The 17,455-nt window shown below is 35.9% G+C and overlaps 2 protein-coding genes across 9 annotated transcripts; both read left to right on the top strand.

Moving 5' to 3' along the window:
- Window positions 1-6,279: 6,279 nt before the first annotated feature.
- On the top strand, window positions 6,280-9,424 carry LOC143470521 (uncharacterized). 7 transcript variants are annotated; one of them, XM_076968701.1, is made up of 7 exons: window positions 6,280-6,649; window positions 6,933-7,162; window positions 7,573-7,673; window positions 7,754-7,813; window positions 7,891-8,017; window positions 8,248-8,353; window positions 8,753-9,424. In XM_076968701.1, exons 1-7 carry the CDS (start codon window positions 6,480-6,482, stop codon window positions 8,952-8,954), a joined length of 996 nt encoding a protein of 331 aa, XP_076824816.1. In that variant the 5' UTR covers window positions 6,280-6,479; the 3' UTR covers window positions 8,955-9,424. The 7 variants fall into 7 exon arrangements, with proteins under 7 accessions (XP_076824816.1, XP_076824814.1, XP_076824820.1 ...); XM_076968699.1 differs by having other exon boundaries at window positions 8,248-8,377; XM_076968705.1 differs by having other exon boundaries at window positions 6,283-6,649; window positions 7,891-7,999; window positions 8,766-9,424.
- Window positions 9,425-12,243: 2,819 nt separating this feature from the next.
- LOC143470513 (uncharacterized) lies at window positions 12,244-15,858 on the top strand. 2 transcript variants are annotated; one of them, XM_076968688.1, is made up of 8 exons: window positions 12,244-12,383; window positions 12,620-12,786; window positions 12,866-12,972; window positions 13,443-13,571; window positions 14,204-14,349; window positions 14,487-14,795; window positions 15,079-15,182; window positions 15,559-15,696. In XM_076968688.1, exons 1-7 carry the CDS (start codon window positions 12,347-12,349, stop codon window positions 15,150-15,152), a joined length of 969 nt encoding a protein of 322 aa, XP_076824803.1. In that variant the 5' UTR covers window positions 12,244-12,346; the 3' UTR covers window positions 15,153-15,182; window positions 15,559-15,696. The 2 variants fall into 2 exon arrangements, with proteins under 2 accessions (XP_076824803.1, XP_076824802.1); XM_076968687.1 differs by lacking the exon at window positions 15,079-15,182 and having other exon boundaries at window positions 15,559-15,858.
- Window positions 15,859-17,455: the final 1,597 nt, after the last annotated feature.

Here is a 17,455-nt window from a genome sequence, read left to right as displayed (position 1 = left end):
ACAGGAATAAAAAAGAGAAAACACAAAAAGCGCAAACAAAAAAAGAAGTCAAATGATGACAACAAGGTCTATGGGACAGGCACAAGCCATGCAGGTAAAAAACTGTATTAATAAAATGGGTGTATAGTAAAGTGTTATTCACCCAAGAATGCTGCGTTCTCAAGATCGATCGATATTCATCATAATCGCCGTTTTTTTGGTGAAACAACAGCAGGTTAAATTTACAAAACTAATTCCAGCTTTCCAAGTTGCTTGAAAATTACACCGATTCTGCACAAAAAGTTTGAGTAAATATTTATGGTTTTCAGTTAAAAGAATTACAAACATACAGTTAACATAGTTTAAACAAAACCAAACTTTCTTAATTTTGTCACATTTAAACCATCGCCATGCAAAACAGAAAAACAAGTATCAAACGTAAAAAATTTTGAAATTTTAGCCGGCTCAATAAACAAAATATCATTCGTTTTGTCAAAAGAGACTTCTATACAGTTTAGTAAAAAAGTTAAATTACAAAAATTAATGCATTTGTTTGACGTTTGAAGCTATTTGTTCGATCAAAATCACAAGCATAACATCGTGGAAAATATCTTAATAGAAAACAATAAAAGTATAGCTTTTTGTTGACAGATTTTGGCGACGACGTACATGAGCATAGACGTTGGATTTTTAGTAAAGTAGAAACTGCTGGTTACGGCTTCACAGTAAAGAGACATCAACCTGAACCAATAAAACAGGTTATTAAGTCAAACAAGTTTAGCACCATTGTAAATAAGTTATATAACATAGTTTCATTTAATTGAAAATTTGATTTACCTAAAACGACAAGACACGAAACAGTGGTAACTGGTTAGGTATCTTTTCCAGTACGAAGAAAATGTGATGTCTAGAACAAGGTAACGATTTAAAAATGTTCTACTTCAAAACTGATTCAGTACATTTATATGCAGGCGCATGGCGACAGCCAAGCGAGTTATAGGAAAATGAATGTAAGCTCCCCATGTCCACAACAATTCCGACATCGCCTCTTCCGACAGACATGCAACGGCAGAGTAGAAAAGGACCAACAAAATGACGGTTCCAGTCTATTAACAGTAGCAAAAAAATTGTGTAATGCGTTCATTAGACTTGCATCTCGCAGTGCTCCATTTTGTAAATGGTGAAATCTAAACAAAATCTTGTAAATAAATACTGTACATTTTTTACAAGATTTACAAAAACGAAAAAGTGACGCTTTTTTAATAAAAATTATAACATAACTCGCCACAGATCTAATTCATCCAAATGGAAATTAAAATCAATCCTATAATACTTATGCCAATCTAAATACCGTATTTACTTGATTGCAACATTTGATTGATTGTAAGTTCGTGTAAACCTCCCTTCACTGCAAGTCGCATGTTATGGTGCAGTAATCAACACTGAAACACAAGATACAAGTTGCAGAGCCAGATGAAGACCGTGATGGGCTTGGGGATAAAAGGTATCAAGGAGCCTGTATGGAATTTTTTCTCTACCATTTAATCCAAAACAAAATGCGTCAAGAATAATCACAAACAGTATTTCCCTAAACGTGTAATGGAAATCTTATCTTATTATCTCTTCTCTTTACTTTTTTAAATATTTAACAAATACATTCTCTATATATCATATTCAAAAATTTCGATTGTTTAATAAAGCAGATATATATATATATGCCTAGGCTATAATGGGTTTAGAAAGTTGAACTGCGGCTTTACATTAGGGCAGGGGTGGCCAAACTGGGATCACGTCAATTGAACAAATTCACCGGCGACAATTGGTCGTGGTCAACTGACCGGCAACAAATTGGCCGGCGACACAAATCAACCGCTACGCATTTTATTTTTATTTTTTACGCAAATTAGCATTGTTGTTTATTCAAATTATATGATTTAAGTGATAATATGATTTAAGGTCAGTTGGTTCTAGGTAAATTTACGTCACGGTCAGTTGTCCTCCGGTCAGTTGTCCCCGGTGAGTTTGTTCGCGGTCAATTTCCCACGATTAATTGTCGTGGAACCGGCCAAACTGCGGCTCTTTGAGCCTTCGATTGCCGCTCTTTAATGAATTAGCATTGTTGAATTAGACATGCAATTTTCCCGGTCTAGAGGAGTTGTTTTATCAGATTATGAAACAATGCGTTCTATCACACGTAATAACAATGGACTCATTATTAGTAATAATCAAATTACACTCCAAAAAGTACATCATTGGACAGAAGTGTGCTAACTTGTACACTGTAGTTAAGTAAACTGTCAGATTGAAGCTGTACGTCAGGGCTGACCTAGTTTTAAGTCTTGGTTACGGTTATACTAATAATTGCAAAAAGAGTTGGTGAAACCCAGGTGGAGATTCATAGTATCACCACGCAGCACTAATGTTTATCAAATAGCTACACTTCGTTGTGAGTGAATAAATTCGTGTTTTTCATTTTGTTTGTGTTGTGGCTCTTTTAAAACTAGAATTTGTTATATGCGGCTCGAGCATGAAGCAGGTCTGGCCACCCCTGCATTAGGGGAATTACCTTCATACACAATTTGTATTGCTTCTTCGTTAATTGAAATCAATTAATTATATTGTTCGATGACCTAAGTTATTTTTACAAACCAAGGTGTTTGTTTGCTGAATTTTTTGTATGTTGCTCAGCATTCTACTTTAGAATAAGCATTTATATGCGCAAATTCTTTCTACAGTACAATTTTTCATATTAGCTGTTCTTTTTAATCCAATATGGTGCAAAGTAGCCTAGCTTTGTGGTGCTCTACAGATGAAAGTGACCCCCACGATCCAGTTTGGCTTAACAGAAAGCAAAGGATAATATTTAGGATCTAGATAAGCAAGCAAGCAGCAATGGGTTGAACAATAGCGATTCATAGGTATCTTCTTTGTACCAATTTCGATCACAATTTCAAGGAAAACCGCAAAATGGAAATGGAAATTTAGGCTCTGTAGTATGGACCCGAAAACGTCTACGACGATTTGCTCCGTAGCAATAAGTGAAATATTGCCAAGTAAGTCGTGCAAAAACTCTTTTCAAGCCAAAGATGACAAAGGTAGATAGGCAGGAATAAATAAATCACAGGCATTTCAACATCAGTACAAAATTTACCACTGTAAAGTTTAAAAAAATTTTTTTAAAGAACGGCGATCTTTATTTTGGTTACGATTTTAATGTCTACAGGCATTACAGCGTTAAAAATTGTTTTTTTTTACTCGTAAGCAAACGTTTGACAATTAGGCTAAAGTAACCGTTGCAGGTCTAGGTCTGTAATTGAACAAGTGATTTAAGTCAAAGGAAGCTACAGTACATGAGGAATCAAAAAAATCAGCAAACAAATATCCTTTTTGCACGGAGAAAAAGTTTTTGAAAAGTCACTTTAGATTTATATGAAGACACTGCTTGAAATTTATGTGTAATATTCATTTTTAAAAGTTGTTTGTTGTGCTACTAATTATATTCCCAGGGTCACGGAGCAATATTCCGTAAAGGTGCGAATAATAATCAATTGAAAAAAACATGTAATGTCCCATAATGTCAATAATTGTGAAAAAACGATCACCTCGTTACACAAGAATAACTTACGATTAAGAGATGCCAAAGTTCCAACCAGCTATATATATCGTATAATAATTAATAACATATAAGTTGATAGAAATAAATTAAAGTTAATCTCTGAGATGCTTTGTTATTCCACTATTGCTTTAGCATTGTAATACTGCATAGGCCTCCAGGCCTACTGTAAATTTTATGTTTATTTGCATTTCGCAATACAGGGCTTGCTTGACAGTATGTCAATCAATAAAGGTTTTACAAAAAGCATGTACCTACCGACTTTTTTGGTAAATATGCTAAAATTTTATAAAGACAATCGCATTCAGGTAGGCTTATTTTTGCCAGTGGGTCTGGGTCTGCAGCCACATCAGCCTTGGCCCGCCTTAATCTGCAACAGTCAACAAGCCTCTGGGAAATAGATTTATAGTTGCCATAGGTGGGCAGTACCGCGGTACTATAGTACCAAATTACTGTACCGCGGTACTTTTTCGGTAAGGACACCGGTATCGTCGTTACTTTTGAAAAAAGTACCGAATCTCTGTACCGAATTACTTTTTTCAAGAAATTTCAGTTGACCCCGGTACTTGGTACTTTTCACGTGATAATGTCAAAATTTTAACAAGTATGTTTTCAAGAATACATGTTAATTAATCCTTAATACTAATTTTAGCATCTGTTGATCTTTTTTATTCAAGAAATGTCAAGAAAAATTGCAAGCGATTAACGTCACATATGTTTTGGTCTGGACTAACCTTTACCGGGGCATAATAGCGGCAAACATTGAATTTACACCAGCATCTTTTACACAAAAAGTACCGGTACCGAGTACCAAACTACTTTTTTAAAATAGTACAGAATACCGGAAACGCCGTTACATTTTTTTGCCAACTACCGGTACGGTTACCGACGGTACTTTCAAAGTACCGACTGCCCACCTCTGGTAGTTGCATGTTTACTGCGATATAGGTCTGTTGTACTGTTTTTTTCTCTACGTCTCTAAGACAATCTCACAAACAACAGGCAATATGAAATTGAAGATAGTTTTTTGTAAGCCCTTGAATGTAAGCTGAAAAATGATGATAGAATAAAACTTGGCAGTATCAGCTACGACTAACTATCTAACTAAGGAATAAATACGATATCTATGAACAACGGTCGCCGCAGGGGAACCCCCTACCGTAGGACTTTTGTTTCTCTTTCTCTTTCAAACACGATTCGCTTGAAGCGTACTTGTCTGTGACCACTTAAAGCAGCACATAAAATTATTAGCGCTCGAAAAAGCATTGGTGCGAAACAAGTAACACAAAGTAAACAGTGGCCAACCAAGTTATGGAAGAACGTGTGCAAAATTACAACAATAGCATAACGTGCCGTGCAAGAAATCATTGTAACCTACAGGCAGTGTTAAAGCAGGGATGGTAATGATTATTGTTAAAGTGAAATGACAAGTGCAAAAACAATCTAACTTAAATCAAAGAATAATTGTCAGTAAGAATAAACGCAGAAAAAGATGGTTAAGAATATTTAGTGGTTAAGCAATTATTGTCAAAAATATGTAGCAAAAACGCGTTTGGCACTAATTATAATAATCTCTTAATGAGGGTTATATGTTGGTGTGTCTTGTGGGAGACGCCTCCGTCGAAAGCGGCGAAAAAATCGTCATTTGCGGACAATCCTCGGCTCATAAGGTTCGGGTCCAGATTGTGATTCGTTTGCGGCCGAGTCATTCTCCGGAGAGCGTCTCTCATGGCAGGCTTTCGGGCAAATACTACAACAAGAGAAAAAATAATGTATAATAATCTTTGCAAGTAGTAGATATTAAAGGTTAGAGGTAAAACATCACAAGACGCACCAGCAGACACAAGCAGTGCTTAAATTAACTTTAATATATGTGACCTATTATTGAAAGATTATTTTTCTAGTAAGCCTACACTTGCAACTTATTGTCATTTATTGATAATTACTCTTTGATCTAAACCTATCATATACTTGAGCGATTTTTGGAAGATAATTCTAGAAGCGTGGCTTACACTCAGCCACACTCATTATAGGATTTTTCGGCTATAAACTATGGTTAATAGCCGAAACAGTACAGAAGATTTCCGTTGTTTCAACAAAAGCCGTCAAGTTTCATAGGCTACAGTAGGCCTACTAATATTTAAACTTATGATTCAACACTTCCATAGATATCCTATTTGCATTTTCGTTAAACTTTTTCATTTTTCAAATATAATTTTGATTTTGTCGCTTTTGGAATGATTAATGGCTCTTTTACGCCTCAATAAGCTCACCTTCTATCTGAATGCAATTACTCGTAAAACAGTCTTCGTTTATTCTTTATAAAGCTTAAGTTGGTGCCAGTTAGAGCGTAAAGAGCCCTATTACTTTCGAAGGGACACAAGCTGTCAAATCAAGCAAATTTCTCGATATCGTTCCAAAAAGTATTAACTACACAAAAATAATTGCGTAATATGCATGATTTTATAACCAACTAAAGTACTTTCTGTACTTTTTGCACAATTTCAAAATAAATGATCTGTGGCTGATTCTCAGCCACACTTGAGTAAGAAAAACTATATGGTCAAGGTCAAGGTCAATTTGCTTTAGCAAATGCCCCTTATTTCGAGTGTGTCGAACAACCAGCAGAAGGACGTTACAAATTAGCTTTTTGCACAAAAGCTAACTTCATGGCTACGGACAGGAGGTATATGCTAGTACCAAGGCTTATATGCGCATTTACAGTCGCAGATTATCGCAATGTACTCAATCAGCAAAAACACAGAAAAGGCAGAGAAGAAACTTTGCGTATTGATTTGAAAAGTGGAAACTTAGATTAGACGACTAAATCTTCAAAGCTTTGTTTAAAAAAGAGATTGACGTGAAAAGCTTAGGCTGACAACAAGAAATGGTTTCACTCAAACCGTCAGAAATAAGATTCACACAAGACTCGATAGCGATGTACTTTCAAAATGGTGAAGCCATAAATAATGTATGTGAACGAATAGCACTGGGTGAATTGAATATCGACGACTTTCCCAAGATCGAGGTAGTGCCTTTGGACGAATTTTATTTCAGGTAAGCAGAGGAACGAGTTGATTCTTGCTTTCGTATCCTCGCCATATTTATTTCAGTTTTTCAACACCTTATATAAACTACAAGCTGTCTCGAATTTCAATTTTACTCGTACCCTTACAATTTGTTGTACTTGCTTTTCAAATTATATAGGCTGATATACCGTAAACACCACTGTCCACCTGGTTTAGCTATTATACTCGTCATACTTGAATGACGTTATAAAGAAGTTATACAAGTTATAAACAACTCTGGTTTGCAAGAAACTGTGTCATGATTTTTATAGTTTGGACAATCGGCGTCTCTACATGTTTCGTGTGCTGGAAATCTTAGGAGTTACAGCGCGAGTTCCAGTCATTTTTAAAAACCCAACCACTGACAGAAAACTGACCACAATCAACAAAGGATGTCATATTGAGATTCGAAAATCGAAAGATAACAACGGAAAATGGGTTCAGGTTACACCCTATCGCCACTGTCCCTGTTCTGTACAAGTGGTAAAAAGAAAATTTGCAAGTAGGCCTATCAGCATTTTATGTTCAGCTTCCATGAAGGATTGTTGCGTTTTTAGCGGAATTTATTCAAGAAATTTTTCTTGGTTTAAATTTTGATGTCTCTTCGTCACCAATCGTGCATTGGCTGTTACCACTTGATTATTAAATGAAAACTATTGCATTTTATAAACAAACATTTTTCTCAGTTTAGCAGTAATATAATAACCATTACTGTTGTTCAAGGATTGCTATAGCTATAACTCCGTCAATCCTATATATACTGGCTGTTCTTATTTGATTCATTTTTATTGGTTATTAATTAAATTATACGTATTTTAAAAATTGTTTTATTTCAGATTGGTGTTGCCCAACTTTGCAAAATTTATCTGGTTTTATCAAATCCCAAACTGATCTTGCATTTTTTCTTCGCAGACTGGTGGGACGAAGTAGAACATTGTCATAAAAGCCAAAGCGCCATATTCAAGAAGCGTTCCAAGCGAACGCAACAGTTAAATCAGCAACTGGCTATCCTGGTATGGCGCCGGAAAACATACACAGATGTTCAAACTTCCAAACATAACTAGCAGCAAATATTTTATCCGCGTTTTTTTAGAACAAATGGAACTCTCAAAAACCTGCCTCTGCCAATCTGTTCCCAGAAAGTTCTGCCAATGTACGTGTTTTAAGCAAGACAGTTTCAGTCTCAAAAACAATTGAGCTAATCAAGAAACGCTTTCTTTTATCTTGCAGATGTCCGAGACCATCAACCCTAAAGACATGGAGCAAACCTATAATGGAAATCAAGCTGGGAATAGCAAGTCAAATGCGAGAAACCGGGTTAATTTTAACGACCACACTGGTGATGATCTAAATTTAGGTTCAATATGATATTTCTGCCCACAGTTTACTGTAAAAATACCAACATTGAGACCTCTTCGGTGTAGATACTGATATTTTAATATTGATATTCTGATATTATTTATAATTGATTATTTTGATATTGATATTGATATAATGATACATTCGATATTTTAATTTTAATATTTCAATTTTAATATTTATATATTTTTATTTTTATATATAATCGGGTTGTCTACTTCGTACTAGGATCTGAAAGCTACAGTTCGACTTGCCGAAACGAATCACCTTTAACAGCAAAATCATCCAAATCTAATATACTAAACAGTGAAACTCCAACAAAAGCTCGGACGAGGTTGGTTCAGGCTATAAGGCTGAGGTATAAACCAATATATTCCGAGTTTTTTTTTGTCTAGAAAATCCGTTTATAATATTATATCAACATTTCTGTATTATTTAAATAGCTTGAAACTACTTGGAAACACAAAGTTTGAAAATAATTTAAGTTACAAATTCTTTCTACGAACCATTGTCCCGAATGCATAAACTTACACAAAGTGTACAAGCACTGTCGTCAGTCAGAGAATAAATATTCCGATATCGCATACACCTTATCGGCCTACCGACTTTGAAATACTCCCTGCGTTAATATTGCAAACACTGTAGTAGGCCTACTGAAAAGATAAACTGAGTTCATTTTTCCTGTTTCGCCTTGGTAAAAAATTCTCTCACTAAACTAGTATAGCCTATGCAGGTGCGTTTTCCAGGACACAGAGACCAGTCAAAATCATTTTCATTGCGATGAAGTTGAACGAGTTCAACGACGAACAGTGCAACCAGTTCGTCAGCAAGAATCGTCAAATAACATGATCCTATTCTTTATAGTTGTTCTTATTATTATTGCAATCGTTGCAAACTCAAGCAATTCAGCCAAGACAACTTGGCCTGGTTGGTAATTATTTTGTGGTAGATTCTTAAGTTAATCTCGTGCTTGTGAAAATAATTTCTTATCGATTTATCATATTGAAATATTCAGTTAGAAAATAATTTTCGAGTCTTCTACATTGTTGAAAAATTTGTGTTAATTCTTGTCGTTGTATAAGTGTCCACAGTACATTCTAGATCAATTCTGTGCTGGTTAGTACGCATTGTGTTCAGAATGTCTAGCCTATAATGTATGCCCACTCATCATTGTAAACGATAAAAAGTAAATGAAATATATTTTCTTCGATTTATCCAAGGGTCTCTCAATAAGTAAAGGAAAACTTTATTATTAGCTATATCTGTTTTCACTACAAATTTTCCGTAGACCCATTGCTGCAATTGTAAATAGCTTACGCTACGCTGTATATTCATAATTATGCACTTTGCTCGCGATACTACTGTATACCTTCTGTAAAAAGTTCAATAAACTTCTTTCACTCTTGCACAAGCGATGAGACAAAACAACGTACTGAGAGATTTCTATATAATTCTGCAAAACCTCTTTTTCGTACTCTTAGAGATCCGGACCAGATTTTCAGAAGGAATTTAGTATTTTCTATGGTAACGCTTCAGTGATTGACGTTGTCTATACGTGAGTGCGTTTTGGGTGTGTCCTGTGAAGCTACTGACTTTTATTTCACCAGAAAAAAAGCCACGAAGCCCGTTGTGAATGGTAGTTAGGTTAGGAGAAAGAGTATGCAGCAGTTTTTTCAGCAATTTTGAGCTCGATTCAATTTAGATTACCAAGCAGATTTAGATTAGGCTGCTGCGCTATGTTGTTACGTTTGCGTCTAACGTTCAAGAAATTGTAAAAAAGCTTCAAGCATGCAATTTTTTCCTATAGAATGGTTACACCCAAACAATAGATACTGTATTATAGATTTTGGGAAGAGACAATGGAAATAAAATTCGTTCAATGATCTAATTTTAACCAAGACCAACTGACCAAGTGTTGGGTAAATTACTGGTCAGCTTAAACACTTCGATCTGTTTTCATTAACGTTTGGAGATGTCGACTCCGTGAAGGAACCAGGTGGATTCTCTAGCTGTCGCCGTTCGGAGTAAACTTTGCCCTGAGGTTATTGGGGATGTATTTTCAAGGTAGAGATTTCGGACTCGATCACCTGTGATGACATCATTCGGACGAGATAACGATGTTGACGGACTGCGGCTTGTTGCAAAGATTGCCACTGCCGCTTTGCTGCTACTTGAAGTGTTACTGCTTATATAGGTTAACATTCAAGTGTAAAACAAGACATCATTTGTTTCAAAAAATGTTCAACTGTCGCCTACACTCGGTGAACCAAAAGGAGGAAAAGTCATAACTAAAAACAATGAATAGCCTGCACTACTACCAGTACGTCACGTTTCGTAAAAACGGACAATGAATAACTACAACACTACAGTGTATGTCACAAAGTTCATATTTATGTCATAAATACTAAATGCATGCCTTTTGTGATAAATTTTTTCATTTACCGGGTGCTTCGCTAAGATTTGTGAAACTGCTTCATGATATAAAGTGTATTCTTAATATTTCGGTTTTGGCGCCGGTAACTTTATTCCAAGTGCTAGCATTTTTGATGTTATAAGAGCGAAAATGATAAGCTGCGTTCATACTAACAATAGCTGCTTGTCTATATACTTGCATTGACCTTAGAATATCAGCAAGAAGAAGTAAAAAAGCCAATGTTAGTAGAAACCAAAATCTCGACTATCATGTTGTTTTCTAGGTCTAGGATACTTGGAACAATTTTAATATTTTTAATAAAAATTTTACAAGAAACAATAGTTAGATTTTTAACAAAAGGCACCGTAAAACCTAAGTTTGAAGCACACAATTGTAAAGCTTTGCTGGAGTATTTCAAAGATGAATTTGTCTACAAAAATTCGCAAAGGTAAGCGCGGCAAAAAAGCCTATTCGTGTGCCGATGTTTCAAGAAGAAATGGCTATTTAAGTTAACAGCCGTCGTATGGATCACTCAATGATGAAAACAAAGTATATGCTGGGCTGATCACTGTATTAAGTATATAGGCAACATTAAGTCGACTACAGAAGACCTTGTCGATCGTGCATGTCAGAAAAAGAATTAAACTCATTACAATAAAATATCAAGTAGTTTCATAGTTAGTGTTAGCAGGCCTATAGAGAAATCGACAAACAAGTTGTCATAATGTTCTCCCAAGCCGCATTAAAATTCACAATGTTCTGCTTCATTATCGCGATATTCGCATAATGTGATAAAATGATAAATAACCTAATAGATATTTGTGAAGAAAAGAGTTATACATTTTTAATTACCTGTAAAAAGTTTCCCTGTTTTTATTTTTGTTGACGGTTTAGTTTACATAATATGATGTACACTGCATCTGTACTTAATTATTCACACAGATCAGGGGGCGAAAGCTGTTAGGTTGTGAGCCTATAGCCTATAGGCCAGGGGTGGGCAACATACGGCCCGCGACGGGATTTTGAGCGGCCCGCAGACAGTTTCCGGTCTTACATGATAATGTGGCCTGCGGCCACATTCTGCCGCAATCCCTGTATTGCGTCACTGAATAAGTCCAAGTTTGCCAACCTGAGAAAGATGGCCATAAATCTACTTGTTCTGTTCGGGTCTACATACATTTATGAGCAAACATTTTCGACCATGAACATTAATAAGACAAAGCTGCGTTCCAATCTATTCAGGAATCCGGCCCGCCAAGTACTTCATTTTCTCATATCAGGCCCGCCGACCGAAGAAGTTGCCCGCCCCTGCTATAGGCGATATTTTCTTACGAATGAGTCTACAAATATTCCTACTTTTAATCTTCCAAATTTGAAATTTATGCTGTAAATGAATAAGTCCAAAGAATTGTCAAAATTGTTTCTGGTAATTTTCTGTCTTGCCTGCGTTTTCTGTTTTCAATCGACAATGGACGGATATATATTTCATTCAATCAAAGGTCACGTGGCATTGTGGAGAGCTACGAGTTTCCAGATAAATAAAGTAACATTCAAGTTTGGGCTGGGGAGTATTACTTCCTGCATTGTTTTGCAGGCGATTCTTGCATTTAACAAAAGAAAAAACAAGCTTGTTGGTCATTCAATGTGTTTCTTTTGAACGTAGAACGACCGGTAGAAAAACTCTATTTTTACAAATAGATGGTGCCCGATTACCATTACGATTACGTAGATTATGCAGCATATGGCTTACACTTGGGAATGATTTTTGTATAAGGTAGAGCTTACGGCAGTTTTTACCGTACTTTTTCTATTTCAAATTGCATATATAAGAGCTCCGTTGTAAGTGTGATCCTTTCCCAGCTGGGATCGAAGGTTGAAACTTATTTTTCCGAATTTGGACAACATTCCAAAATAATGGATCAACCATTAGGTTCTTATTTGCTCTTATCTGGTAAGTCCTGTAACGACATGACATTAATGCTTAAATGAAGCTATATAAGTTAGTATGAGCTCACACTTATGTTGATAGGCTAAATACACATTTATAAAGTTGTCAGTAAGTTACAAATCAACAGTTAAACGAATAAAGAGTGCAGAAGGGTCAGATGCCGAAAAATGGATCCTTTGTTTTGTTGTATATATTTTCCTTCTAAAGTGTATTCGTTTTATGCTTTTGTGTAATTTCAGTTGCAGCAAGTTTTTTCGCAAACGTTGACGGTCATGGTAGACTACTAAACCCCCCGAGTAGAGCAAGCATGTTCAGATTTAAACTATCCGATCCACACCTGCTGCCCTATCGAGATATCATAAAAGCAAATTACAACGACATGGGATTAAATTGTGGAGGACGATACGTAATCTATAAAAAAAACACGCAACGTTACCTTTGTGTATAATGAACGAAAATTGAAGTTATTTATAGCTTTATTTTAGACACAAATTCAGAATAAAGGCAAATGTGGAATATGTGGCGACCCATATAATGCAGTCACCAAACCTCATGAAGCTGGTGGGAAATTTGCTTTAGGAATAATAACAAGGTGCTGTAGTTTTCATGTATTCCTTTATATTTACGTTGTTCTGATTTTATCTGGGAATCAGTTTTTATTTTTATAATTGAAACTATACGTATATCTTCATTGCAAAATATCTTCTTTGTGCACACATACACCAAAATGTTTATTGTCGATTATTATTGACGTCAACATGACCATTTTATATAGTTAGATCAAATAAACAAAAGTTAACCTTTAAGGTGCCACCGCATTCTGCTACTGCTTTTATTATACTATCTTTCATTTAACACGATTATTTCACCATTAACTATAGTTAAATTTTTGGGTTGAAGCCAGCTAGTTTTAAGAAAACCTTTATGTTTGGCTGAAAATTAATCAAGCTAAGGAGTTAGCTTGTCTTCGGCTCAACTACTTAAGTCTTATGTTTGGCTACATGCTTATATCTATAATCATTTAGTAATTAAAACTTATTACCAACTCGATTGATTTTGCAGGAAATATGTAGCCGGGGACATAATTAATGTTACTGTTGAAATTACCGCAGAGCACAAAGGATATTTTGAATTTCGTTTATGTCCATGGAATGACGTACGTGAAGCCGTAACTCAAGAATGCTTGAACAAGTAAGTTCTGGTTCCAACTTTAGAAATGGAGTTTTTTCTATAAAAGGTCTAACCACAAAGCTAAAAATTAATCAATTAAGTTACAATCTATTTAAGCTGACGAGCAGGGCTGTCGTGACTGTAAGATGCACAAGGTCGCCTTCCCTCCAACAAGCGATACCGTCGCAATTAAAACTTAATCCAACAATCGGTAGTTTTTGTTTTATGGATGAATGCTAAGTTATAAACCAGACGGGTGTAAGGTTATGGCGAACAAACTTTATTACGGGATCAAAATCGAACAAAAATGATTTTTCACAGTTTAGTAGCAAGTCGCGTTCTTCACAAAACGACAAACTTTTTTAAAATGCAGTAATTGCTTATTTTTACTTTACCTTTTGAGGCATATCGTTATAGCGAATTTGAGCAACAGGAATGGATTCAAACATACGTCACAACTGTTGTATTACGACGTCATAATGATTAACCGATTTAGTTATTGATATTTTGTTTCGCTCCTCGATCCCCCAATTTACTGGTTGGCAATACGCCCAGCTGACGAGGCTTCGTTAACAGAAATAGGTTTTCCTATCTAGAACTTCTTTTGTTTAAGTTAGTTCTTTTTCAATAAATTGTAAATTCGACTCCTGCAGGCATATCTTGTCCTACGCAAATGGAAATACCAAATTCTACTTGCCTAATGACCCTGCCAAAGCGAGAGGGCTTCATGATCTGAAATTGAAACTGCCGGACGATGTGACGTGCAAACAATGCCTTTTACAATGGCGTTATAGAACAGGTTGAACTGAGTGACATATTTATATATAATGTACAACTCTAAATAGAGGAAGACCTATTGCTTTTAACTTATGCTGCATCTTTTGATAACGTTACAAAGCGGTCAACTGCAATCGTATATTTTAACAAATCTCTCAGGTAACTCGTGGGGCAGTGAAAATGGACGGGGTGGGTTAGGGCTGGGGCAGCAAGAGGAATTTTATGGATGCTCCGATGTTGCTATTTCTCCACGTGACGGAGGATCGGATAACACGGGAGACAATGAGAGCCCAGTTGACGCTAACGAACAACAAGATGTGGCAACATCCGTCCCAAGTGATCCGCTCTCTTCATCCACAAATCCACCTCTTTCGCCAACTCCTTTTTCTACCACGGCTACCGATTCTACCTCATTGAGTTTCAGAAATTGGCCTGCGGCTCCACCATCATATGGATTTAATGCACCAGGTAAAGTATAATAATATGGAGTAGGCTAGTGTTAACTTTTTCTTTGTTTGTTTCTTTTTTTTGCAAAGTTTGTGCTTGCGTCAAATCAGTACTTGTTGTAATTTCACGTTCGTTTCTAGGGGAATGTTCTTATATTGCTATTTCGAGCAAGTATTACAACATTTAAACAAATGTTTTATACGTAATATTTTCTGTTTGGTATACTTTATCGGTCACAACAAAAAACGATCTGAAGACAGTTGACTGTCGCTCTGACTTATTATTCACTAGTTGGTTGCTTCAGGTGGTAATTCATTGCTAACGACAACAAGGACTGCGCGTGTGTGCATGCGCACGGATGCATGTATTTGCGCATGATCGCACGCATCAACACACGCACCCATGCATGTAAGTAAGCATTGATAGCTATTCATGTCCATTACATGTGCCTTACAAGCATAGATTCATACTCGCATACATGCACGCATATAATTTAATCATTTCAAATGACTGAGATTGCAAAGACATCCTTGCACCTGCACACGCTCTGCCATTATTCAGCTAATCACCATTCTTTTGCGAATGAGTACTGATAAGCAAACGATTACAGGAAACCAACTTACCAACTTGTCTTTTTGAAGAACTGACTGGTTTCCAACTAAACGCCCGTACGCAAATATTCTTAAAAACGGACATTAGCATAGCTGACTCAGTCTTTCAATAATGTTGTATTTCCAAACTCTCATGAAGTACTCATTTTAAATTCGATGATTTTTAACGACAGACTGCTGGAGAACGAGACGCGGGAAACACATCTGCGCAGATTGTTTTTCTTTCTTCGTATGTGCCTTCCGGCATAGAAGTCCGTTCAGGATGTCTTGCGCCCCTGGAACGAGATGTAACCCCAGAAACGGCAGATGCGTTCACCCATACCAGGCTGCACGGCCATGCAACATTCCTTAAGTCTCAGTGCAAGCTGGATCCTAATGAAATCTTCTCATTGTCACAAAGTCATTAACTTTATACGGTATAACCTTTGGCTCAACCTCAATGGCTCACAAATAAAAGTTATCTAAACAGCTGATTAGCAGTATCATAATGAGTAATGACTCAAGCCGCATTACCAAATAGCCTACATGAAAATGGTGGTTATGGCAGGCTAAAACTAACGCTTTATAAAATAAAAAAGGATATTTGCAACAAATCACATTTAGCTAAAAAGATTTTATCACAAAGATCAAAACTTCAGCCGGGTTGTACCAAAAAATTTAGATAAAACTGTTGTAAATAGAGTTTTCTTACTTTTCTTCTACTTCTGTTTATTTACACTGGTTTCAAAGCAGACATCTCCAGACAAACAATATTACAGAAAAACTTGCCGGTTTTGCCAGCGAACAAGCTGTAGCTAGTCGAACTTTTTTCCGCAGAATAAAACAAATAAAGTTACAAAAATTTTAATTGATAACTGACTCATCTTCAATATAGTCACCATGAGACCGTAAAATATAATTGACTAATAATAATTAAGACTAATAATTAAGACTAATTTCCAATCATTTGGCCATTTTATAATTCATGGTATAAGTTACATGATTAAAAAACGGACATTTGATTAACAAAACTGCCACCCGATTAAAGAAAACACCATTTGCCATTAGGCATTGTAACTTGCCAACAGCCATTTTGCTTTGCAATTGTTATATCTGACTTAAAATGTCGTGGTTTGATTTAAAAAATTCAAGTTTATAAAACTGTGGTGTAATTGTAAATGTTGCAAAACCCTTTTGAAAATTGGCATATGAATCGTGCAACGGCAATCACAGAAAAGCCCGTTTGAATGCCGGTTATGACGTTTGGCTTGTTGTTTCGTGATTGTAATCTATCAAATTACGTTCGAAAACCCTCAAATAAAATTATGAAAACAAAACATAATTTGCAAAGTTGCGATACAATTTAACACTTTGCTATTTTTGCGGCGTTGGCGTTCCATAATTATGCCCCATTTTCGACCACAAGCAAAAATATCAACCAATTACTCATCTAGGTTTTCTTTAATTCTAGATTGTATATTACTCGGTTAGGGGCAATTTCAGCCGCTACGGAGAAGTTGACTATGAGATATTGATCATACTGGCTTTGGCTGTGCAAATGATATTAATTTACTGTCAAATAAATATATTAAGTACATATTGTAACTGTAATGATCTAAATCGTAAATTGCAATATGTTCTGACTTGACTTCCAAATCGTATCCAATGTCAGAAATAGGCCTATTGGGGAAGGGATTAGACAACGTTTCCTCCAATAACAAAAATTTGGGGGATATGTTTTCCTCTTCCAAGATTAACGCCCATGCTATACGTAGCCTTTCTAACCTGTAGGCGTGTCAAAGTGTCAATAGAAAACCTGGTGGGTCCGGCGAAATTATCAGCGGCACTTTCGAAAAATCTCGATTTAAGTAGTCGTTTTAAGCTGTCTTAAAAATTAATAAACGCTTAGTTCAACAAGTGTCTATGCTTGCATAAGCTTTTAAAAAACATAAGTAGGCTAAATAACGGATTAATACAGTAAAATCAAAAAGTTTTTTAACTGATTTAAACATATAATTTACTTACATGGAGCCCTTCAGCCGCTGTTCTTTCCACAGTTATTAATCCGGCCTAGAAAACCAGTTCAAACAG

This window comes from Clavelina lepadiformis, chromosome 9, assembly GCF_947623445.1.
Source record: "Clavelina lepadiformis chromosome 9, kaClaLepa1.1, whole genome shotgun sequence".
Classification (NCBI taxonomy): domain Eukaryota; kingdom Metazoa; phylum Chordata; class Ascidiacea; order Aplousobranchia; family Clavelinidae; genus Clavelina; species Clavelina lepadiformis.
This window is presented reverse-complemented; position numbering and strand designations above follow the sequence as displayed.

Coding starts and splice junctions, on each gene's coding strand:
- LOC143470513 (XM_076968687.1), top strand. CDS start 12,347: ATGGATCAACCATTAGGTTCTTATTTGCTCTTATCTG. Junction 12,384..12,619: donor TTCTTATTTGCTCTTATCTG/GTAAGTCCTGTA, acceptor GTGTAATTTCAG/TTGCAGCAAGTTTTTTCGCA. Junction 12,787..12,865: donor TAAATTGTGGAGGACGATAC/GTAATCTATAAA, acceptor GCTTTATTTTAG/ACACAAATTCAGAATAAAGG.
- LOC143470521 (XM_076968699.1), top strand. CDS start 6,480: ATGGTTTCACTCAAACCGTCAGAAATAAGATTCACACAAGACTCGATA. Junction 6,650..6,932: donor TTGGACGAATTTTATTTCAG/GTAAGCAGAGGA, acceptor TGATTTTTATAG/TTTGGACAATCGGCGTCTCT. Junction 7,163..7,572: donor GGTAAAAAGAAAATTTGCAA/GTAGGCCTATCA, acceptor TTTTCTTCGCAG/ACTGGTGGGACGAAGTAGAA.